Genomic DNA, 26,152 nt, shown 5'->3' on the forward strand with positions numbered 1-26,152 from the left:
GGGCCAAGGGAAACAAGTAGGGGTTCTGAGCTCAAACAGGTTTGGGAAACTCTGCATGTTGTATCAAAGTCTAAGACATCATCATTTGCATTAGATACTAAGTTCTGAACAGCATCACTGTAAAGAACATTTACATTTATTTAGCCCTGCACTTCTCAACAATATCTAATTACGAAACTCTTAGTATCTCACTATCATAAAATGCTGAATTAAGATATTGAACATTTATGTAAAATGAAAATATTTCCCGACAAGAATTACATCATAAAATTCAAAAAGCCCGGTGGGGAAGAAAGAGCAGTAGATGATTAACTGAGTAGCATTCTCTCTGAGCACAAAGTCACCCCTGAAATGGCTGGGCAGCATTTTCCTCTCTCTGTGAACAACTGAGTCACAGGCCACCAGCACTGGGACAGATAGCCAAACTCCATATTCTACCACTGAGTTCAAGATCAGGTTCGGCCAGGATCACAAAGTGAGCGTGTGACAGGACAATATCTAGAAGCCATCTGCTCTACCAAATCCACGGAAACACACTGCCTTGGGTACCCTCCCCTGCAGTTAAACCCTAGCTTGTGCCTTCAGAAACATTCCGGGAGCACAACAGACCTGGAATCTTTGGAATCTTTGTTTTACTTTAATATAAAATCTGTGACTTTGGGAAAATCACTGGGAGTATCTAAAACACAGTGTTTTCATCTATAAAATAAGACTTAATGCATACTTTGGAGAGTTTTAAGATGAATAAAGAGTGCTATATGCAAAATACCTGGTACCTAGAATCAGCTGGTTTTTCCTTCAGCTCATTTGTTTCTTCTGCATTCCTCACAGTGACATGCATAAAACAGCCACTTACTAAATTTTACTTAAAGATTGAATAAATCAACTATTCCAAATCATTTTTCATATTTCAGATACTTCAAGTTTTCCACAGCAAAGACATAATAATAAATTCTAGATATTTTGCATGTTGAGGTTTATTTTTTTTAAAGATTTTACGTATTTATTTGAGAGAGAGTGAGAGCAAAAAAGAGCATGAGCTGGGGGAGAGGAAAAGGCAGACTCCCCGCTGAGCAGGGAGCCCGACCTGGGGCTTGATCCCAGGACCCCAGGATCACAACTTGAGCTGAAGACAGACACTTAACCAACTGAGCCACCCAGGTGCCCCACATATTGAAGCTTACAATATGCCAGGCACTTCTAAATTTAATCCTCTGAACAACTCAATGAGATAGGTCCTATAATTATTCCCGTTTTATAAATGGGAAAACAGTAGCTTGCCCTATGTCACTCAGATCCCATGTTGCAGAGGTGGGGTCAGACCAATGCAGGCTAGCTTCATACCAGATGCTCAGCTACCACTGACCTGGTGACTAACTCTGTATGGTGACTTTCTGTGGCATAGTATGAAATTGACAGTAAGATGGAAAAATTAGACAAACGAAGTAGAATGTGAGAAGCACTTTACTTTTTAAGTAAAATCAAGGCCTACCTTGATTTGACCCACTCTAGAATGGGTCAGATTAATAGCTGTGACTGCATGAAAAAATGCAAGATTTTTTAAAGGTGTTTGAATTCTCCAATTGTGTCAATTAATTATAACAAGTAAGGCATCAGTTCTGAGTTAACAAATCATTGTTTGTCATACTGATAAAATATCCAAAGCCTGACTTCTTTATTTGCTCATTCCTTTCTCACATAGAGAAATTGGCTAACATCTGAAAAGTGTCACACATACAAATGCTAATGAACAGATTCAGAACAACTGTCCACTTCGCAAGTCTTCCTATTGATTTTTAAGCTTTCGTTTGAATTCCAGGTAGTGACATACAGTGCTGTATGGATAACATAGTGATTCAACACCTCCATACATCACCCAGTGCTCATCACAGCATGTGTGCTCCTCAGTCCCCCTCCGCTCTGGTAACCACCAGTTTGCACTCTATAATTAAGAGTCTGTTTCTTAGGGGCGCCTGGGTGGTGCAGTCGTTAAGCGTCTGCCTTCGGCTCAGGGCGTGATCCCAGCATTCTGGGATCGAGCCCCACATCAGGCTTCTCCGCTGGGAGCCTGCTTCTTCCTCTCCCACTCCCCCTGCTTGTGTTCCCTCTCTCGCTGGCTGTCTCTCTCTGTCAAATTAATAAATAAATTAATTAATTAATTTTTAAAAAAGAGTCTGTTTCTTAGTTTGCCTCTTTCTCTCTCTCTTATTTTTTCCCTTTGCTTGTTTGTTTTGTTTCTTAAACTCCACATTGGAGTGAAATCGTACGGTATTTGTCTTCCTCTGACTGACTTATTTCACTTAGCATTATACTCTCTAGTTCCACCCACATCAATACAAATGGCGAGACTTCACTCTTTTATGAGCAATATTCCATTGCATGTGCATGTATCACATCTTCATCCACCATCACTCGATGGACACTTTGGCTGCTTTCATCTCCTAGCTATTGTAAACAACGCTGCAAAAACATGTATGCATGTAACCTTTTGAATTAGTGTTCTTGTATTCTTTGGGTAAATACCAGCAGTGCGATTGTTGGATCATAAAGTAATTCTATTTTTAACTTTTTGAGGAACCTCCATACTGTTTTCCAGAGTGTCTGCTTCACTTTGCATTCCCACCAACAGTGCAAGAAGGGTTCCTTTTTCTCCACATTCTCACCAGCACCTGTTGTTTCTTGTGTTGTTGACTTTAGCCATTGTGACAGGTGTGTTTCCACTGATTTTAATATATCACACACAGGACATCTGTGAGGAGGCTTATGACCCCTTAACGTCTCTTCCTAGAAATTAACAGGATCCTACATTTATAGTGTGCCTGCAAGCTCTGCCCTGGAATTCCCAGTAAGATTGTATAAGATACCTAGCAGAAATTCAAATGTAGCTTCAAATTTTGGGTCAATTATATTAAAATTTCATAAAACCAAGTATGAATTATTGGGAGCTAAGCTGAAATAGCACAGCCCCCTGCCTTCAGGCACTAGACATCAACATGCACATAATGAACATGTCTTCTTAGCAGGAGTTTTGACATTATTAAAATTCCTGGCACCCTCATGGTATTTAAAATATCCCCAGGACAGGGACACCTGGGTGTCTCAGTCAGTTAAGCATCCAACTCTTGTTTCGGCTCAGGTCCTGATCTCAGGGTCCTGAGGTCGACCCCCTTGTCAGGCTTCAAGCTCAAGGAAGAGTCTGCTTGAGATTCTCTCTCTCCCTCTGCCCTTCCCCCTGCTCATGCACACGCACCCTCTCTCTCTCTCAAATAAATAAATCGTTAAAAAAATATATCCTCAGAACATAAGATTGCATAAGATTAAATTAACACGGAAAAATATTTACTGTCCTTAATGGCTTTCACTTGTTACAAAAATTAATAATTTTTATATTACAAATAAGCACAGAGAATCACATTTGTATTATGTCTCCAAAGTTTTTCTTTAAACTGTGCAAAACGTGATAGTCTGCTACCATTTTAGAATTCTTGATATTTGGCTCACCTAACAACTATCATAAAATCATTCATTCCTAAATGATTCTTAAACTATGTTTATATCAGAAAACTGTAATTATTAAATCCATCCAACTGAATAAGCCATCCTTAAAGGAATCCTTTAAAAAATATTCTTGGAAGATTAATTTGACACCTAACATACTTGATTTGAAGTAGGTTCTAAAGGCAAAGGAAATTATCCAACTCCATTCAGATTTTTGTAAAATTACCTGTTATCATTTAAACCTCAAATCAGGAAGATGTTTACTCAATTTGAATATCCTAAGAATTACAATTAGGGAAAGTTAAGATATCCAAAATTTAAAATATAAGATGTTTTACACCTATTAAGTTCAGTGTCTGAAATAACAATAAGAAAAAAAAATCAAGAAATAAACTCAAGTATTAAATATACGCCCTGATACTTTATAAGACTTGAAAATAAGTCTTATTGCCTTAACATAGCAAGCCTGCGACAAGTCACTGTTGGATAACCTTCATCACTGTCTACCAGCATTTAAAGTGAATCCACCTCTATTCCTACCCTTTGCAGATTTTGCTAAAGAATTATAACTGAATTGCAGGCACCATGAGCTCCACAGAACTCACGTTACCATCACATTGGAAGCAGACCTGGTCTTCTTTTCTCCTCATCAGTCACTGAGTTCCCATCCTCTGAATTGCCCTCTTTTTGGTAACAGCTTTTTGCTTACTTGACATCAGGTGCCCCTGGGGGGGCAAACACACACAGTCAATAACACCTTCTTTTGATGCCTGACCAATCCACAAGGCTCTGAACCAGAGAAGCCAAGGCCATGACATTCAGGGTCCTGTGTTCAGAAGACAGGTGGGTAGGGAGAGACCCAGGCACGTGGAAGAGAGAGGAAGAGAAGCAACAGAACATTCGGTTAGCTCTTCATTTGTCAGCACTGTGCTAGGCGCTTGACTTACATCCTTTCATTTACTCCTTACTACTATTTTTGAGATACATGGGATGTCTGCCATGTTTTAGGCTGGGAAACTGAGGCTCAGAAAAGCTATACAACTTCAACTTGTCTTCATCTTCTCACTAATGAGTCGTTAAGCAAAGTTTGAATCCTTGTCTGATTAATCCCACAGCCCAGGCTCTTCCCTCGCCTTTCACCCTGCTGGAAAAGTTCTGGAAGCCCATGGAGGAAAGGAGAGGGAAGAGGAGGTGAGAAAATAGTTATTACTGAAGGCAGGCAAGCTCAGCGGGGAGGAGGCAGGTTGTCTGGGCATGGTCCATTTTTGCCAAGGACAGCTCTAAGTGGAAACCCTGTGATTCTGAGAGTCTATAAACTTCAAAACTCTACTTGATGAGAGATGGCCATACTTTGTGTTTGTGTAGCCACGTGTCAGACCAGTCTCTATGATACTCTAGAGAAAAATGGTGAAAGTGAAAGAAAACATGTTTGTCCTGGACTCATGGAAGGAAGAATATCAAGAAGACCAGAGCTGCGGTGCTCAGTGAAGGGCATGTTCATGAAGCAACTGCAATTTAATTAGTTTTGCTAGAAATACATACACAAGAATGAGTGCATCCATGACAAAGGCCTTTCATGAACACCTAATAGCTTACCGCCAACAAAGGAAAGCGGAACCCTAGGAGCCCAGATACCTCCTGCTGCAGGCAGTTGGAGGTGGCGCACAGCAATCTAGTGAGGACTACAGCCTGGGGTCAGCACTGAGCTACAGACACCGTGGATGACCTGTAAACTTCTCTTATATTTATCTCTTCGTGTTGTTTAATGTTTAAGGAGAAAGAACAAAGTAGGTGACAAAAAAATTATACATATATATCTTTTCTTATATTTTCATTGAGAATTAGATGAAGTGCCAATAATTGAGCCAGGAATACATGGGTGGGGAGGTCTAAATGGTAATAGTTAAAGAACTTTAAAAATAAGATTTTAAAAAATTGTCAAACTCCTCTTGGGCAATTTCCAAAAAAGAAACCTAGAAAGCAATAAAGTCAAAAGTGATAGAGAGAGGTGAATCAGCAAAAAAAAAAACCAGCCTTGAGTTTTCTTTGACATTGGAGTAAACAAAAGCCAATGCTATTTTAAGACAGGAAAGACTGGGCACATTATGAAACAGTCTTGGATTACTGTATTATTTGAGTGCATTCTGGTAAATGTATAATGGGAGATGGGCGAGAAAAATTGGAATAAAAAATAATGAAAGAAACAGAGTCATCAAGGACTATTAAAATCACATTTCAAATATGTGCTTTTTAAGAAAATACATTATATGCATTTTCAAATTTACAAAATATGATTATAGTGTGGCCTGTAATTGCAAAGATATTCTAAACAGAGTTTGAGTAGCACAATGTCCCTCTCTGGTAGACCAGCACTACATTTATTTCTTTTTTTTTTTAACTTTAAAATCTTTTATTTTAAAATGATTTTGGGGTTACATAAGAGTTGCAAAATTAACTCAGAAAGTTCCCATGATTACTTTACCCAGCTTCCCAACACCCTGCATAACCTTAGTATAATTCTCAAAATTGAGAAATTAGTTTTGTATAATACTCTTAACTAAACTGTCAATTTTATTTGGATTTCACCAGTTTACCACTAATATACTTCTTCCATTCCGGGGATCCACTCCAGGATGACACAATACATTTAGTTTCCTGTCTTCTTTGTTTTTTCCAATCTGTCAAAGTTCCTTAGTCTCTCTTGTTTTTCATGATTGTGATATTTTTGAATAGCCAGCACTACATTCAAAATGTACTTTCTGGGGCTAGATCTAATATGCAAATCTGAGTATTAGATCAGATAACTGATAACTGATCACTGTCATAAGGATAATACCCGAGATCTGTTCCCTTCTAGGTAGTAACTTTGGGTGGTCACCCTTATTCTAAAGATAATTGCTCAAAATATTTTGATATCCAATTTAACAAACTCTTTGGGGGCCTGCGCCACATCCCTTCTGATTAAACTCTATGGTGGGAAATCGTTGCCATGTCAAGGGTGGTTTTAATGTTTGCAAATAACCCAAGGTGTGTATGAGGTGGGAGGTGTTGAGCAACGCCAGCATGAGGCAGAGCACAGTACGACTGTGTGGCAATGCAACAGCAAGAACGAGGACGCTTTGAAAATTATTGCTAAAGAGATTTGTGGTCATTGATGATAAATTCCAGGGAGCTGGAGGTTTCTGGAAAATATTGGCTCCCCAGAAACAAACCCCATTTTATGCCTCTCCGTCTTCTCACAGCCTTGTAATCTGACCTTTAACTGTCTCTCCTGCCTGAAGATGACCCACCAGGGGTGGAGTGCTACAGCAGCTCTGTCTAGAACAGGGGTGTCAAGCCTGGCTCCAGCTAGGAAGGCTTCATTGCTTATCAGCTGTAGTGTGACTTCAGGCCCCAACGCCAACAAGAGTCAGGATTCACCTGGCCTGGCTAATTTCAAAGACTTTTAAAACTGTAAGTCTCAAAAGACTGGAAGAGGAGAAGGTGTGGATAGAGGTTTTGAGGTGCAGGAAGCTCACAACCCCCAGTATCCCTGCAGCCAGGAGAGAGCAGTGCCCATACAGGAGCCCCCACCCCCCACCCTGGGCTCAGACTCTTATCTACACACACCTGCAGTTTTGTGCCCCTCCCATGTCTTCATCTGCATAATAGAATGGCCCAGCTAAAATCTCGTGAGGTCTGCAATGTCACTGACATGATACATTTTGTGATAAATTCAATATTTGGCTCCAAATAAATCTTTTCCTGGTTCAAATGTTGTTTGTGTAATTCTAGGTCTCTACAGGTTCATTTAGCTTCAATTAATAACTCCACATGTTTAGACTTTCCTTATAGGCATGTCTGACCATAAACGACAGGCGGTAAAATTCCTTTAGTTCTGCAATGCTGCACACAGCCAATTCTAGACCAGATTTGATGACACATTTTGTTGTTCTTTATTATCTTCCCCGATGACTGTGTGTGTGTGTGTGTGTGTGTGTGTGTGTGTGTGTGATTCTGTGTTGGGAGCAAGGAATGGAGAGTTAGTGAAATGTCAGGATTACAAAAACCTAAACTCTCCTCCATACCAACTCTTGTGAAAAACCCTCAAATACCTAACACGATACAAAATTATTTTCCTTCCCTTTCCTAACATTTCTTTGAGGTCAGGTGTGAAACGATTTATGTATGATGGTTGTTAAAAGCCCAGAACAATTTAGATGTAAAAATTCTGGTGTGTTGGTTAAAAAGCAATTCTTTACAGTCATATTGTCTAATATTGAAGAAAAAAATTATGTGCATAAATATTACCATGAGGATCATGAAAATATTCCTCAGGCTTGAGCACCTCATATTCTAGATGATATAATTGAGGAACAGAGGGTTTCTGTGACTTGGCAAAGTCACATAGCTCATTATGAATAGGGTAGAGACTTGTTTGTTAGACTTTCAGACCAGAGCCCTTTCCAAAATTCTCGACGCGTAGATTCTCCAGCAGGAGAGGTGATGCGAAAGCATAATGCCACTAGCAGGCAGGTACAGTCTGGGGAATGCAAACGGAGCAAAGAGATGGCAGGAGCAGGAACCACTCAACGCCTCACATATCTATAATTCATTTCCACGGAGCTCTGGTTCAAAATTATCAGCTTGTTAAGGTTCTACACTCTTCCTCCTTCCTGTACCTGTGGCCGAAACTGCTAACCTAGCAGATTTGACCACAATCGAAAACAGATCGATTTGTGTGGTTCCAGAAGAGCTGAAAACATTTTTAAAAATCATATGCACTTCAAGGATGATGCCCTGGGCAAGTTTTACCACTGTCGAATGCGTTTCTCCTTCTCTAGTTACTGCAAAGCAAGTAAACTTTATTCATCCCCATGTTGATCAAATTCACATTCTGAAAGTCACAGGGCATGTAAATTAGACTGTTGTGAATTTTATATTCAAAGACAGAAAACCCAATGGCTAGAATATACTGGACCTAACTGAATTTTCCCACTTCTGAGATATTCAAGAGAAAATGTTTAGCCCATGAATTTCTTAATTAATCAATTAGCAAATATTTCTTCAGTATTCACTGGATATTGTAGCCCTTGCTAGACAGCTGAAGTATAATGACAGGACACAACTCTGCAGCCAAAAAACCCTCTAATTCAAACGATCTATATATTTTAAAAAGCCTACTATGTGTTAGGCAGTAAGTGAGTGGTAAGGAGATCAAGGATCCCTGAACTTGCAGATACATGGAAGGGAAGAGAACAATCATACAACTAAGTATAAAACTGTGTGATAATATGAACCAAGTGCCAGGTGAGCACAGAGGGAACACTTCATTCTGCCTAGAAAGGAGAATTAAAGAAGGGGAAAGATGTCACAGATGTGACATTGCTCCAAAGGTAACAATAAACAATGGTACAGAGCCTTCCAGCATATATGATGGGGGAATGCGGGGGGGGGGGGGTCCAGACAGACAGTACTCAACTTCCAACAGGTCTCATTCCAAAGCTCCTTTGGAAGTTGACTGGAATTCCAAATCATCTGCCCATTGAAATGATGTTGCTCCTGATGAGCAGGTCCTCAAACTCACCTTTGACTAATAGCAATGCCTAATTTCTGAGTCTGGAACTAATCCTCAGACCTAAGATTTATTGAGTGTTTACCATGTGTCAAGCACTGCACCAAGCACTTTACAAGCACGGTCATCTAAGCCTTGCAACAATGCTCTGAGCTAGGTACTGTTATTATCAACTCATTTTACAGATGAAATAACTGAAGAACAGAGGGGCTAAACAACTTGATTAAGGTCACATAGCTAGTATGACAAGCTAAGATCTGTACTAAAACAACTAGACTTCAGAGCTGGGTTACTTAATCAAAAGAGGTTCCCCTTGGATGTCAGAAACCAGATTATACAAATAAAAGAAGAGGAGGGAAGGATTTTTGTGTTCTGTTTCCCATGTATAGGGCTAGCCCTAGGACAGACATGCTGCTTTTGGTATTGTAGAGGTTCCTTCATCAAGGGGACCTCATCTGCTATTCTGAGTTAAGAGTACTTAGGGCTTTTTTCAGCATCAACTACATTCCAGCCTTCACTCGATCAAACCAGGCAAACCACTGTTGCCATTCCACCTGCAATACAGTGCTTGGCCATCAGCCCAGAAAGTTTGTATTCTCGTCCTGGTAGCAAGTAGATTCTTTTTTCTAGTTGATAGATGCCCCTTTGGCCATTTCTAAGCAAAGACAATTCTGTTCTACATAAGTCCTTCATTCAAGGTTTTGAGTCTATAGACTGGCTCAAGCCTGGGAATTGACTGAAGGGCCATGACTCTGGGTTGGGGATGCAAGTCAGACTTTGGTTCATTTGAACTACAACTCATCCATGTATACCTATCAAGTCAGAATTTAGTAGATTGCTTGTCTATTTCACTTCTAGGGACACTGCCAACAATAAGCCAAAGGTCAAGCTCTCTTCAAGTCAGACTACTCTGATTACTGTTTTGACTCCACTGTCCATTATGGTAACCACACCCACCTTGGCTTTGGCAATTAAGTGAGCCATTTGGTGCCTGGGATCCAAACATCCCCACTGTATTTAAGGATCCCCAGTCAGTGGTAGCAGTTTCCAGTGTAATATCTGACCTACAGGGAAGAGCAACCACAAAACTCTTTGAGAATTTTGAGGGTCTCCTCACAAATTGCTTTCTCAGTTGTGGAGAAACATGTGTCCTCTGGACCAAAGTGCATGAGCTGGTCTTACATGATAAGTTCACTCTATCATTCTGATCTCCCTAAGCCTTTGGCACTCTTCCTCGATAGTGTACCAAGACAGGTCTGGCATTACAACTTCATTTAGTGTAAGTCACCTTTCTGTCCGTGTCTCAGCCAACCAACCAACCACACAAACAGAGCCCTTTCTAACCCCTAGAGAAACAATATTGAATCCAGAATGTCTTCTTAGTTGTTCCATATCAATAAATTTGGCCAGATTCAACCTTATGTTTCTTCTTTATATTATTCTATACCCTTAACATCCATTCCTACACATGTTCCTCAAATTTCTGTCTGTATAAATTGGAAAACTCGGTTCTTTTGGATTTTCGTGGATCACACTTTGTACTTCACCTTTAGGAGCCTGCTGGAACCTGAGTGTAGTATAGGTCTGGAAACAAAGTGCAGATGGCAGTTAGACACATCAGCAGTGTCCTCAAGAGGAGGCAGAGACTGGTATTTGTATGCTGATCTTCATTCTCTTTCTTTATCACTGTATCATCTTCCCCCATTGTTAGCTGAGCTCATTAACAGCCAAACTAAACATATTTCCCAGATTTCCTTGCAGTTAGGTTGGTAAATAATGTTATTAAACTCAAGCTAATGGGATGTGAACAGAAGCAATTCATGCAACTTCTAGGCTGTATACTTAGAGGGTGAGGAAGAAGTGTCCCTTCTGTGGTAACTTCCTCCATCCTTCAGCTTGCTGTAAACATGGGAACAGACTACCTTCAACCACAGGGATGACTGCAACACCTACAAGGTAGCAGAGCAATGGTGGCTTCCCCAGATAATATCGTAGGGCATAGTTAATGTACCAGCTTTGAATCACCTACATTTTGACTATCATGTGAGAGATATAAAGTTTATCTTATCTAAGCCCTGTTAGCCTTAGGAACCTGTATTTTAAAAAGGACTTGCAAAGAATAGAATTGTCTTTGATTGAAACTGGCTAAAAGGGTCATCTATCAACTGGAGAAAAGAATCTACTTGCTCCCAGGAGAGGAATACAAACTTCCTGGGCTGATAATCAAGCATTGTATGGAATGTAGAATGACAACAGTGGTTTGTCTGATTTGACTGGGGTGAAGCGGGAATGTAATTGATGCTGACAAAAGCCCCAAGTTCTGCAGAATCAATTCTAGAGAGTTTGAGCAGGCGGAGTCACACCTGGCTCAGCACATGGGAAGGATGGAAAGAGGCCAACATGGGGGTTTCAGGTTCTCCAACACTACAGGACAGGCAGGATGTGAGCCCAAGACAACCCTTCTGTTGACTGAGATGGAAGAGCAAAGAAAAACCTAGATGAACATCTATGAACAAGACACTTGATTTGCAAAGCACTTGCACCTGAGGGTCAATGGCACCAACAGTATCATTGCAAATGTGCAGGTCAAGGAGAGGAGGGAAATCTTGCCCTGAGCTCACAAGAGCTGCAGAGAGAAGATAAGAAGCCTGGTGTTGACCAAACCGAGTCTAAAGGCAGGGAGGAGGAGGGAAGTGAGGTGGAGTGTTCAGAGTTGGAAAAAATACTTAAAGGAGAATCCATCTGAGTTTGAGTAATAGAATAAATAACTCCTTAAGAGTGTAGTTAACGCATTAACAATGAAATTTTCAGAAAAGAAATAAATTTCCAATAGCAGCAAAAACAATAAAATGCTTAGGAGGAAATTTAACAATAAAATACCAAGAAGATGAAAGATACCTATGCTGAAAATGACAAGATATTGATTAAAGAAATTGAAGGTGACACAAATTAATGGAATGGTATACCATATCCATGGATTGGGAGAATTAATATTGTTAAAATGACAATACCACCAAAAGCCATTTATAGATTCAATGCAATCCTTATCAAGATTCCAACAGCATTGTTTACGGAAGTAGAGAAAACATTCCTAAAGTTTATATGAAACCACAAAAGACCCTGAATAGCCAAAGAAATCTTGAGAAAGAACAAAGCAGGAGGCATCATGCTTCTTGATTTCAAGTTATACTATAAAGCTATAGTCATCAAAATAGCATGGTATTGGGATAAAAACAGTCAAACAGATGAATAGAACAGAATTGGGAGCCCAGATATAAACCCAAACATATACAGTCAACTAATATTTAATAAGGGAGCCAAGAATACTCAATGGAGAAAAGACAGTCTCTTTAATAAATGGTGCTGGAAAAACTGGATATTCACATGTGAGAGAATGAAACTTGAACCCATATCTTACACCACTCATAGAAATTAACTCAAAATGATTGAAGACTAAAAGACAAGAAGTGAAGCCATGAAATTTCTAGAAGAAAACATAAGAACAAAGCTCCTTGTATAAGACTTGGTAATGAATTTTTGGATGTGACACCAAAAGCATAAGGAACAAAGCCAAAAATAAACAAGTGGAACTACATCAAACTAAAAAGCTTTTGCACAGAAAAACAACAACAACAAAGTAAAATGACAACCTACGGGGAAAATATTGCAAATATTGCAAACCTCATATAATAAGGGGTTAATAACCAAAACATATAGAGAGCTCCTACAACTCAATAGCAACTCAAATAACCCAATTTAAAAATGGGAAAAGAACCTGGACAGACATTTTTCCAAAGAAGATACACAAAAGGCCAACAGGTACATGAAAAGATGCTCAACATCACTAATCATTAGGGAAATGCAATTTAAAACTACAGAGAGATAGCATCTCACACCCATTAGAATGGCCGTTATCAAAAAGACGAGATAGCAATTGCTGGCACGGATGTGAAATTACGCTAAGTGAAATAAGTCAGAACAGAGAAACGCAAAACAAATACTGTATCGTTTCACTTATATGTGTAATCTAAAAAAATGCAGGAAGTGGGGGGGGGGGTTAGAGGAGATACAACCTTCCAGTTACAAGATATACAAGTACTAGGGATGTAATGGACAGCATGATGACTACAACTAACCCTGCCATGTGAGATATAGCAAAGGTGTTGAGAGAAGAAATCCTAAGAGTTCCCATCACAAGAATTCTTCTCCTTTATTCTTTTCTTCTTTCTGTTCATTTTATGGTATCTATATGAGAAGACAGATGTTAGCTGAACCTACTGTGGTGATCACATCAGAATATACAAAAGTCAAGCCATCATGCCACGTGCCTTTCAATAAAAATAAAGAGAGAGTAAAGTCTTAGCAACATCTTCACCCCCAGATGACTGGTGAAATTGCAAAAGAAAGCCAGAACTAACCACAGAGATAGATACAGCAGATCCATTCTTTTTTATAAAATGTATCTAAAATTTGGAATTCACATACCAGAAAGTTAAATATGTCTGTCCATAATATCCTAGTTGAAGACAGAATTGTGCCTACAGTGTTGATATTTTGTAAGTTTCCAGGAAGGCATCCATTTCTTCCAGGTTGTTTAATTTATTGGCATATAGTTGTTGATAATAGTTTCTAATGATTGTTTCCATTTCCTTGGTGTTGGTCGCGATCTCTCCCCTTTCATTCATAATTTTAATTTGGGTCCTTTCTCTATTCTTTTGAGTAAGTCTGGCCAGTAGCTTATCGATCTTATTTATTCTTTCAAAGAACCAGCTTCCAGTTCTGTTGATCTGCTCTACTGTGCTCCTGGTTTCTAATTCATTGATCTCTGCTCTAATCTTTTTTTAATAATAATATTTTTTTATTATATTATGTTAGTCACCATACAGTATATCCCTGGTTTTTGATGTAAAGTTCGATGATTCATTAGTCGCATATAACACCCAGTGCTCCATGCAATACGTGCCCTGATCTTAATCAATTGTGTTCTCGTGTGTGGGTGAAGCCTGTTCTTCTGTTCCATATCCAGCTTCTTAAGGTGAGAATATAAGGACTGTATTTTGGATTTTTCTATTCCTTTGAGTGAGGCTTGGATGGCTATGTATTTTCCCCTTAGGACCGCCTTTGCAGTGTCCCATAGGTTTTGGAAACAGGAAGAAATTGATTATCTAAACAGACCAATTAATCACGAAACGATTGAATTAGTGATCAAAAACCTCCCAAAAAACAAGAGTCCAGGGCCTGATGGATTCCCTGGGGAATTCTACCAAACATTCAAAGAAGAAATAACACCTATTCTCCTGAAGCTATTTCAAAAAATAGAAACAGAAGGAAACTACCAAATTCATTCTATGAGGCCAGTATTACCTTGATCCCAAAACCAGGCAAAGACCCCATCAAAAAGGAGAATTACAGACCAACACCCCTGATGAATATGGATGCTAAAATTCTCAACAAGATCCTAGCTAATAGGATCCAACAGTACATTAAAAGGATTATCCATCACAACCAAGTGGGATTCATCCCTGGGATGCAAGGGTGCTTCAACATTTGCAAATTGATTGGTGTGATAGATCACATCAACAAGAAAAGAGTCAAGAATCATATGATCCTCTCAACTGATGCAGAAAAAGCATTTGACAAAATACAGCATCCTTTCCTGATTAAAACCCTTCAGAGTGTAAGGATAGAGTGTACATTCCTCAATTTCATAAAAACCATCTATGAAAAGCCTACAGTGAATATCATTCTCAATGGGAAAAGCTGAGAGCCTTTCCCTTAAGATCAGGAACATGACAAGAATGCCCACTCTTGCCATTATTGTTCAACAGAGTACTAGAAGTCCTAGCAACAGCAATCAGACAACAAAAAAGAATAAACGGTATTCAAATTGGCAAAGAAGAAGTCAAACTCTCTCTCTTCGCAGATGACGTGATACTTTACATGGAAAACTCAAAAGACTCCACCCCCAAATTACTAGAACTCATATAACAATTTGGTAATGTGGCAAGATATAAAATCAATGCTCAGAAATCAGTTGCATTTCTATACACGAACAATGAGACTGAAGAAAGAGAAATTAGGAAATCGATTCCATTTACAATAGCACCCAAAATCATACGATATCTCGGAATAAACTTAACCAGAGAGGTGAAGGATCTATACTCTATAAACTACAGAACACTGATGAAAGACATTGAAGAAGACACAAAAAGATGGAAAAACATTCCATGCTCATGGATCAGAAGAATAAACATAGTTAAAATGTCTATGCTACCCAGAGCAATCTACACTTTCAACGCCATTCCGATCAAAATACTAATGACATTTTTCAAAGAACTGGAACAAACAGCCCTTAAATTTGTGTGGAACCAGAAAAGGCCCCGAATCGCCATGGAATTGTTGAAAAGGATAAACAAAGCTGGGGACATCACAATGCCGGATTTTGAGCTGTACTATAAAGCTGTGATCACAAAGACAGCATGGTACTGGCACAAAAACAGACACATAGACCAATGGAACAGAATAGAGAACCCAGAAATGGACCCTTGGCTCTTTGGGCAACTAATCTTTGACAAAGCAGGAAAAAACATCCAGTGGAAAAAAGACAGTCTCTTCAATAAATGGTGCTATATGCAAAAGAATGAAACTTGACCACTCTCTCACACCATACACAAAGATGAACCCCAAATGGATGAAAGACCTCGATGTGAGACAGGAATCCATCAAAATTATGGAGGAGAACATACACTGTAACCTCTTCGACATCGGCCACAGCAACTTCTTTCATGACACGTCTCCAAAGGCAAGAGAAACAAAAGAAAAAATGAACTTTTGGGACTTCATCAAGATAAAAAGTTTCTGCACAGCAAAGGAAACAGGCATCAAAACAAAGAGGCAACCCATAGAATGGGAGAAGATATTTGCAAATGAAACTACAGATAAAAGGCTGGTATCCAAGATCTATAAAGAACTTCTCAAACTCAATACATGAGAAACAAATAATCAAATAAAAAAATGGGTACAAGATATGAACAGACACTTTTCCAATGAAGACATAGAAATGGCTAACAGACACATGAAAAAATGTTCAAAATCATTAGCCATCAGGGCAATTCAAATCAAAACCACACTGAAATACCACCTTACGCCAGTTAGAATGGCAAAAATTGATAAGGCAAGAAACAACAAATGTTGGAGAGGATGTGGAGAAAGGGGACCCCTCTTACACTGTTGGTGGGAATGCAAGTTGGTACAGCCACTATGGAAAACAGTGTGGAGGTCCCTCAAAAAGTTAAAAATAGAGCTACCCTATGACCCAGCAATTGCCCTACTGGGTATTTACCCCAAAGATACAAACGTAGTGAAGAGAAGGGCCATATGTACCCCAATGTTCAAAGCAGCATTGTCCACAATAGCTAAACTCTGGAAGGAGCCAAGATGCCCTTCAACAGACAAATGGATAAAGAAGATGTGGTGCATATATACAATGGAATATTAGCCATCAGAAAGAGCGATTACCCAACATTTGCAGTAACATGGATGGGTTTGGAGGAGATTATGCTAAGTGAAATAAGTAAAGCAGAGAAAGACAATCATCATATGGTTTCACTCATTTGTAGCAGGGAGATCAGTATGAGAAGGAAGGGAAGAATGAAGGGGGCGTAAACAGAAGGGGGAATGAACCACGAGAGACTATGGACTCTTGGAAACAAACTGAGGGTTTCAGAGGGAAGGGAGTGGGGGATTGGGATAGGCCAGTGATGGGTATTAAGGAGGGCATGTATTGCATGGAGCACTGGGCGTTATATGCAAACAATGAATCATGGAACAGTACATCAAAAACTAACAATGAATGGTGAATAACATAACGTAATAAAATTTTTTTTAAAAAAAGAATTGTGCCTACAAGTATAGCAAATAAGGTAATTCAAAAGTGACAATCAGAAAACCTTACCATCCTGATATTATAAAACAAAGCAAACAAAAAAATGTATATTTTGCAGGAGACTTGAAATGTATTTTTAATTGCTATTATATATAGTTTTTTAAAAATCTACCAATAAATAGAAAAGATACAAAAAATTATGTTATCACTCTTAAATTTCAAAAATGATTTAGCTTAATGTTCTGGATAGGTCACAATTATGAAATTGTCAAAAATATCTGATGTGTTTTCCCCACAGATCCAGCCATGTCCTGATGGGTCTGAAAGGCCAAGTGGAGGATCTGGTGACTGTGATAAGCTTCATATATGCTTATCTCCTACAGACAAATACTTTTAAAATGTTTTCCAATACAGCTTTATGTTTAGCCTACATACAATGATATACTTGTTTTATTGTGTATACCTGATTCCATGTCCTCACAACAACTGTTTAAATCTACAACTCTTACAAAATTTAATGTTTTACATTATATACTTTGTATCATCATATTCTTAATCAATTGTTCTTAAATATTCAGGTATACCTATACTATACTAGGTTCTCCTGAATATTTATAGGAAAAGTTATAATAATACATACTGTTACTATGCAATGTCATATACAATTATAGTAGCATAGGAACTAAAAGGAAAATGGCTGTGTAAAAGCAGATAAACCAATAAAATTATATTCAATAAATACCATGAAAATGGTGGTATAGTGTCAGAAAGTCAAAAGTAAGCACTGTCAGCATGGGTCTAGGGAGGCCGTACTATTTAACCAGAAGAATGCAATTGTGCATATGTAGAATCCTGAGCAAAACTGGTGTGAAAAATCCTGATAATTAAAAATTCTCCCACAACACACACATAACCTATTTTCAATTATGTAATTTGGCTATAGGAAGGTACAGAGTTGCTTTCATGTGAATCCCACCCACTTATATCAGTATCCTTATAAACCCATGTCACTACCTGTTAGTCTTAATTTCTACCAAAACATTCCTCAAGCATCCCTGCTCTTCTGCCCATCTACATAGATGGAATAATAATACCTCCCACTTTGAGCACTTGCAGAGTGTCAGGCATTATACAAGGTGTGCTGTGCACACTATCTCACACCTGTGCAAGGAAGGAGGCATTAATAACTCCCTTTTACATAAAGAAAAGAGAAACAAGCAAAAACAACTCTATGATCAAATAGTAAAGGGCAGAGCCAGGATGTGAACGGAGATCTCTGAAACTGCCAAGTCACAACATCTTTTCCCCGAAGGTGAGGTCCAAAACAGCCTGCTTATCACTGACTATGAACAAGCATATATTGCCTGTAAAGCAACAGACCCACTGCCAAACCCACAGGCTGGACACGGTTCCAGCACCCACAACCCATGCAACAAAATGACCATGTCCATCTGTGTTTACACAATATTTTATTTTAGAATTAAACTATACATTTCTAACCCTTTCCACTATTACTTTTCTCCTTTCTGAAAGTGATAAATAGTATCTACCTATGTAAGACTGAGAAGGTGTAACGGAAAAGAAAGTAACTTTAAACACTGTTAATGCATCCTTTAACAGCTGAAACCTCCTTCCACTGAGAGCTATAGCGGGGGCAAGACAAGGGGGAGACCTCTGATCAGGCATCATCTATAAATCTTGGGGTGTATGTAAGTGTAATTTCAAATGACACATGCCACATAGGGAGAAATATATTATGCTATAGAGAAAAAAATATATTTAGATAGCCACACCCATACATATTTCAAAAGCGACTCCATGGATTTGCTCTAATTTTTATCCAATATCTCTAAAGGGAATTTTAGAAATTATTCCAGTATTTGCGCAATTACCCAAGTGTGATTTTTTTCTCAGAGCACTAGTTGGTTGTTTGATTCTTTTTGTGTGCTTTATAGTCTCCTGTTCTGCTCTGTTTTCTCCTAAGCTCTGGTCACTTCATTTAAGAAAAGCAAAAGGGAGTAATGTCACTGTGGCTCTGCCCCTCCTGGACCAATCTGTTCTGTCTAAGCCAGCTTCCCTCCTCCGCCCTGAAAACGGTTAAGCTTGCTCTTTAGGCAAGACATTGGGAAGCTCTAAGCAGTACTAGGCAAAAATGGAATGAATTGGTCAAGCGCATGTGAATTAAAATGCACAAATCTAGTTCTGGCACAGAAATAGACTCAAATCATATACTTAAAGATGAGTGGGACAGTACAGTCATGTTAAAAGAAAATGAATGTAAAAATATTTTTAAAGTTCTCAACAATGATCAGTTATTATTATAATTATTAGAGATTTCATAATATTATGGAAGATTTTGTCTGGCTTCTTTTCCCCCATGTATTATTTGTAAAAGAAAGTCAGAATGGCTACCCAAGTAATCATAAATAATTCTGGAGGTCTTTAAAATTTTCGGTTTCTACTCATATGGGAAAATCTGTCACTGGATGTTCATTTTGGATGGTAAACAACTATTTTATATTATATTATAGTTTTTATTTTGCTTTTAATGCTCAAGAGACACATAACACCTGAATAAAAGAGGTCTGATATCACTTCTTACTTCTCTGTAAACTTCTTTCTACAGGAAAAAAAGAGAAACCTTAAGCATCAGTTTAAACACAATGGCAGTTAATTTTAACATCTATCATTAGGCCAAATGGCTAGAGGATACCTGTGCAGAAAAATTTCAACAACAATATTAAAGAAATGTTTTGTTTTTAAATACACAAGCTACTGCAAAGGCCTGGCTTTGAAGGTTGCCTGGCCCAGATATAAAATTAGATGGCTAAAATGTAAAAATCGATTCTAATGGCAAACAGATCATTGCACTCTCCATGACCAGGATATTAGGGAAACCTGAATATTTGATTTAGTAGCACCTTGGGAGTAGGCAGACCTGAAAACCCTCCAATAACCTTGAAAATATCCACTTCTTGTTGAGAATTAAATGCCCAAATCAGGTGACACCTACCCAGTCCCTTTTTGTCCCTACAAGTACAATGATTAGAAGGCATCTAGTCGCTAGAAAGTGGGTTGTCTTTCCTAAGCAGCAACCATCAAGTGAGGGGGTCCTCAGGGGATCAGCCCCCTGGGTCTTCCCCGGAGCTCTTGCTCTTGCAGTCAGGGGACGTGGTCCGAGATCCTCGTGCTTCATCTTCCCTTAGGTCGGCTTTCCACACCGGTGGGGGAAGCAACAGGCTCCAGACCGAGCTGGGGGGCTCCACCGCACTCCCCCCCGCGCCCCCCCCCCCCACAGGTTAGCCTTCCTTCTGTTAGCCCAGAAGATACGTGGGAATCCAGAAGCTAAGCTGGAAAGGGAAGGCGGCTGAGGATCACCTGGGCCGACTGCAGCTTTTCCTGGAGCTACCGAGCAGGACCAGGGGCGGGCGGGGGCTAGCATCTGAGTCCCTGGAAGCAAGCTCTCCTTCCGGGAAGGTCCGGTGCAGCGAGCTAGCCACGGCGCGGGGCCCACGGGGCGCCGAGGAACAAGTCAGAGGGCGGGGGTCAGGGGGCCGGGCGGGGCCTGGGACCCGGTCTGCGGGCAGGGCTCCCCGCTCAGCCTTGCACCTCTGGGAGCCTCCGCGCCTCTCTGGAGCAGCGCGCTGGCGCCTCGGGCCCTGGGGCGCGGGAGATGGGAGTGCGGCGCGTCCCTGCCCCTCTGGAGGGCAGAGCTCAGAGCAGTCCCACTGATGGACTTTGCGGTGTAGACCACCAGTGATTAGACGGAACGACATAGCCCGGGCCCTTGCAGCCGTTGAGTATCCAGGGCTGCCAGGCTGAGTTCTGCAAGGGCCAAAGCTCAGGGCGAGGTGGGTGGCCAACAGGGGGTAGTCCTTGCTGTCACAGCACTAAGCTCAGACTGGACCAAGCTGGCAGCAGGTAACCACCTGCCGAACTCTTCCAACAGTCGCGGCGAGCTGCTACCCTGAGAGTTGGCGGAAAGGGGGGAAAGGCTCGGGTAGGGGAAGAAGTGGGAATGGTGAGGTGGGGAGAGGAGATACCTTGGAGAGAGGAAGAGAGTGCCTTCTGACCCTCCTGCCACTCCCCAGGCCTCCTGCCCCGTCTGCACGGACAACCACAAATCGGCCCTCAGACTGAAAGCCCCTTGTTAACTCAGGCATTGGCTTCCACTCGGCAAACAGTAAATGTGCCAGGCAAGGTGCCAGGCGCTTCAGATACTCAGACGATTCCCCAGACCATATGTATGTAAGGCACCAGAACTATGCCTGTGCTATTTTCTCCACATCGCTCTCCCAAAGCCTTTTCCGTTTTGAAACTTAGGCAAACTGGCAGAGAGAGACGTCCACGTAAACTTCGTGGACGCTGCGCTCCTCACCTCCATGCGTGGTTGTTAGGGATGAAGATCCTTGCAAAATGGTCCCAGCTCAAAACTCAAATGGCAAAGAAAGATCAGCACCAGCACCCCGGCCCCTTGGGCTGCCCAAGGACCTTATATCTTCTCCAGGGACTATTTTCACTCTGAAATCCTTCTCTGGTTTTCCGCGGATGTTTCTGACACCTTAATATTCGACTACAAAAATCCTCCCAAGTAGCTGAGATTAGACCATCAGGAAACACTCTAGAGCCCCCCTGTCGATTACTTGCACAAATAAAACACTTAGCACAGGTGTGATCTTGAGTCCTCAACCCCTAGCAAACTGCAGAAAGGTGGATTTTTCTATGAAGGCCACGCTTTCTTTGTAAATGCAGCTGCTGCTTGGTAAAAGGTGCTCTGTTTTCCAACTCTGGTGGGGGAAGTGATAACCAAGGTGCTGTCAGTCATTCCTAGAAGGGGGATTCAGTGTAACAGGCACCTTCTATTAGAGGAGAAACTCAGAAACTCTCACTCCAGGCAGGATGCCAGTGTTTAGACCTGACACCCAGTTGCTTTCAGTGTCCCGCCGGCCCTGCAGAAATAGTGAGATCTTTTACTGGGAGTCGAAGAGGCTCCCTTCTGGACTTCCCTTAACCCTCACCGGTTCCAGGGAGTCCCAGTCCGGCTCTCTAAACCTTTAAAGATCTGTAAGGGCGGACGCCTGGAAGGCGGAACTGGGTCTTGGTTCTCTAAGGCCCCAGCATGGAGAGTTTTTGTTGTAGGGGCTTTTGTGGAATAAAAGAAAGTAAGCAACGTGAGGGCACTGTTTCCCTGTACCTTCTAACTTCTTTTTAGAACGGTCAGAGCCCTGCACTTCTTCCCTCACAGTTGCTGGGACACGGGGTGGGAGCGAAATGGCTTTGGTACCGTCTGGATACACCAGGTGCTGCGCGTCTGCGGACAGCGGGGCGGAGGGGATTCTGGTTCGATGCTGCACTGTACCTGGGAAGGCCTTCTACAACCGCCTTCCGGGCAGATTTACATCCTTCGTGCACAAGTCAATACTCCACAAAAAAAATTCCACGTGTAACTAAAGTCAACACAAGAGTCTTGAGCACATGCTAATCCGGGCCCTCAGGACCCTGCCCTGGACGGTCCTGAGAGACCCAGGTCGTGCGCCCCAGCGCGGGAAGTGAGACCAGCGTCTGACTCCGCTGGTACAGAAACAGTGGCGCGGGCTTCCCCAACAGAGTCGTCAAGCACTAGAGCCCTTAACTTAGGTTTGCTCGGAAGCCTGGCCCCCTCCCCAGGCGCCCCCTTTAGCCTTGGCGAGCGGACCACACTCACCTACTGCCAGGCAGGTGGGGAGCAGCAGCCTGAAGATGAGCCCACACACCACTTCCGAGGCCATCGCGTCGGTCTGGCGAGTCCAAGCAGAAGGGCGAATTTCGAGGGTCTCTAAGACTGGGGCGCCAGGTCCATGTCCATCTAGGGCCTCGGGCGGCGGGCGGCTCGCAGCCGACCCGGCATCGCCTCAGAGAGGGCGGGCGCGAGGTCCACCTCGAGGGCGCACTCCCCGAGCTGTGGGCCGCCCCTCACCGGGCTCTCGGTCGCCCCTTGCAGGTCTCTCAGCCGCCCTTGGCCGGTGTCTCCGAAGCGCCTCGCCGGGCGCTCGGCCGCCCCTAACCAGGCTCTAGGTAGCCCCCTCGCCAAGCGCCCGACCCCCCCACGGCCGGCCCATGAAGTGTGGAATCCCCAATTCTGTGGCGGCGGCCTCTTCAGCGGGTCGCCGGGGCCAGAGCCATGGACGGGGGCACTTCGGGAGGGTCCCAGGGGGCGGCGCGGCGAGGAAAGGGGGCAGAAAGGGCGTGTTGTCCTTTAGCCTGGTTCCTGGGGAGTCGCTCAGGGGCAGGAGGGGAGTTTTCTTCGCGGAACCCCCACTGGAGCCAACTTGCCTCTGCTGCCGGGCGCCGGCCCCCTGCCCACGCAGGCTGCAGCGAGCCGCACTCCGCCGGGTCTCTCGGAGCTGCCCGAGGTCCCGAGCCGCCCCGCTGCGGATCCTCGAGCGGCCGCGCAGCTCAGCCTCTGCGCCCCCCAGCTTCGCGCCGGAGAGACCCGGGTGGGAGCTGCCAGAGGCGCAGAACCATCCCCGACTGCACGGGGCTCGAGCTATCGGTCCGGGGGTGGCGCTGCGAGTCCCTCCCTCACTAGGAGGAATCGTGCGAGCGTGGGCAGAATCGAGACGAAAGCACACAGCCAGTGGGGCCGGCTCCAATTCCCTCCTCCACGGCCTAAATTTTTAAAAAAAATAAAATGAAAACCAAACGCCCTCCGGATGCCAGCGCGCCCCCCGTCCGCCGCGGTGCAGCCTCGCCCTGTCGGCGAAGCCCCGGCTCCCGGGCGGGCGCGCACTTCTCCACCTTCAATGAAACTTTCGAAGCCTCACCCAGGGACGGGCGTGCCCCCGGACCAATGGGACCGCGACTCGGGAGCCGGCGCGCGAGAGCCCGCCCCCCGCGCGGCAGCTCTCCAGGCGGGCGCCGAGCAGCGACGCGGCGAGCGCGCCCCCACCCGCGGCGCCAGCGCGCGCAGGGAGAAGCGCGGCCCCTCCCGCGGGGTGGACTTTTAAGCGTTCTCTGGGCCCTGCTCGGCGCCTTTTCACCGCTGCTGGCTCCAGCAGACCCTCACCGCTGCTCAGTTCGGTCGTTCTGCAGAAACAGAAGCCACACATCCTGGCATCCTGTCCACAGGGAGTGCCCTGAGCTTACCCAAACCCAGAGAATCCTTGGGTGCTCCAGGAAAACTGCACAGGTGTGGCACATGAGTAGTCAGGGGCTTGAACAACTTTGTGGGACTGTCACTTGTGCCAAGTTCACGCGTACCCACTTGCATTGATTAAGAAGAATAGAACCCGGAATTAATCCAGACCAATGACCCCCCTCCATCCATATCTAACCTTGTGAGAAGTTTTTTTTTGTTTTGTTTTGTTTTTTGGTTTTTTTTTTTTTAAGATTTTATTCATTTATTTGACAGAGACAGAGACAGCCAGCGAGAGAGGGAACACAAGCAGGGGGAGTGAGAGAGGAAGAAGCAGGCTCATAGTGGAGGAACCTGCTGTGGGGCTCGATTCCAGAACGCCGGGATCACGCCCTGACTGAAGGCAGACGCCTAACTACTGCACCACCCAGGCGCCCTAACCTTGTGAGAAGTTTTAACGTTGAATGAGCTTTGAGGAATTCCCCGTCTTACGAAGAACGGGTATGGGCGTTCAGATAGGTACGCACTTAGTACACTATTTTGGAGAACTCTTCTTTTCGCCTCGGATTTGTTTCTTGCTTGTTAAAACTCCTGGGGAAAAGAGTATACCGTTTCCCTTTTCTCCTAATAACCTCTCTTTTCCTTGTTCTCTGGGTGAGATCTAGAGAAATCCGGGACCAGGAGGGGGATGCCAGTATGTTTGGGTCCCTTATTTCCCCCATTATCCAAGAATTGGGGCGATCTGTTCCTGCTGTGGCGTTGTTGGAATCCTCACAACCAGAAGGCAGATGATGATTTTCTGATCTGTAGGGAGGACCATTCAGAATTGGTCTTTCCACCAAGAGGACAGAGAGGAAGAATTTAACTTCATTCAGCACTAGCATTCTAGGCTGGAATTGGTTGGAGGTAATGGAAAATCTGCTGATGAAAATTATGCAAACCTTGGTCCTCTGTGTTAACCAGGTCTCCCTTTTTTGAGATACAGTAAACTTGTGTTTTAAGTTCAGATGCCTTCCCAAATTCTTTGAGAATGACAAACTGAACCATTACTTTTTTATGAAGACCTGGAGGTAGCAAAATCTTGTGAAGATACCCCAAAACTTAGACCATTTGTGTGCTCTGGAGCCCTGAAGAAGGCTGGATATTTAAACCCCAAATGTAGTCATGAGCCTAAAAGTAAAGGTGAAGGAGACAGTAGGAAATTAAGTTCTCAGCAAATCATTGACTACTACCGAGAACTGTTTTGTGTCTTGCAGAATCTGCACCCTTTCTGACCTGTCTAGCATTTGGATGTTCATAAACGGTGTTCTCCCTTTCCCCCCTCCCCGTTCTCTCTCTCTCCCTGGTACAACTTATTCTTGGGACCTAAGTCTTAAAACCCTTCTGAATTTTAAATAGTATTGTGTAACTACATGAATGCTCAGTTTTCTCTGAATATTTCTTCACATCCTTTCTAGCCTTTCCATATACCAGCCATGTAGATGCCTTCAAAATAACTAACGTGGATGTTTAAGTTAGAAGACACAAGAAACCCAGCAGATAGGTGATCTTACCAAATGTATTTCTTAACTTTCTCTGCCACATTGTGTGCCAATATGGCTGTTCAGTTTTTAAAGATTCTAAGACCTGGATCCCTCTTCTTAGTCTTACCAGCACATACACCTAAGGAGTTTTAATTATCTAGACTACACATATAAAGGGTTCTCCATCTTGGCTGCATATGGTAGTCACCTGGGGAGCTTCCTGTGGAATCTCAACGCTCAGTCTCCACACCCAGAGATTCTGATTTAATCCCCCCCACCCTCCCCTCCCTGCCTGTATTTTTGTGAAAGCTCTCCAGTGATTCTCAGGTGTACAGTCTGAGAATCACTGTCCTTATTTACATATCAAAACTCAGGAGATGTGCTATTGGTTTTCAATATGGGCATCACCAAACCAAATTCACCTTTCGGGGGCTACATTTTCACAATGGGGTGACACAGTAGCCAGTGGCATTGTCTTTACAAGGGCTATTTTATCCAAAAATTTACCTAAGAAGCAGTAGGTATCTAATATCTAGACAGCCTTGTTTTTAAAGACTCCAGCTCAAGAGAATATTGAT

The 26,152-nt window shown here is 42.6% G+C and overlaps 1 protein-coding gene across 5 annotated transcripts in view; it reads right to left on the bottom strand.

Moving 5' to 3' along the window:
* PIEZO2 (piezo type mechanosensitive ion channel component 2) overlaps positions 1-23,714 on the bottom strand; it is a 450,496-nt gene extending 426,782 nt beyond the window's left edge. For all 5 annotated transcript variants that reach the window (XR_006778951.2, XM_045793888.2, XM_045793887.2 and 2 more), the window contains exon 1: positions 22,642-23,714. Coding sequence is in view for 4 of the 5 variants with exons in the window: in XM_045793888.2 (XP_045649844.2) it covers positions 22,642-22,705 (64 nt within the window). In the remaining variant the exon portion in view is untranslated. The remainder of the gene's footprint in view (positions 1-22,641) is intronic.
* Positions 23,715-26,152: the final 2,438 nt, after the last annotated feature.

Source organism: Ursus americanus, chromosome 19, assembly GCF_024610735.1.
Source record: "Ursus americanus isolate L20-20 chromosome 19, mUrsAme1.1.p, whole genome shotgun sequence".
Classification (NCBI taxonomy): domain Eukaryota; kingdom Metazoa; phylum Chordata; class Mammalia; order Carnivora; family Ursidae; genus Ursus; species Ursus americanus.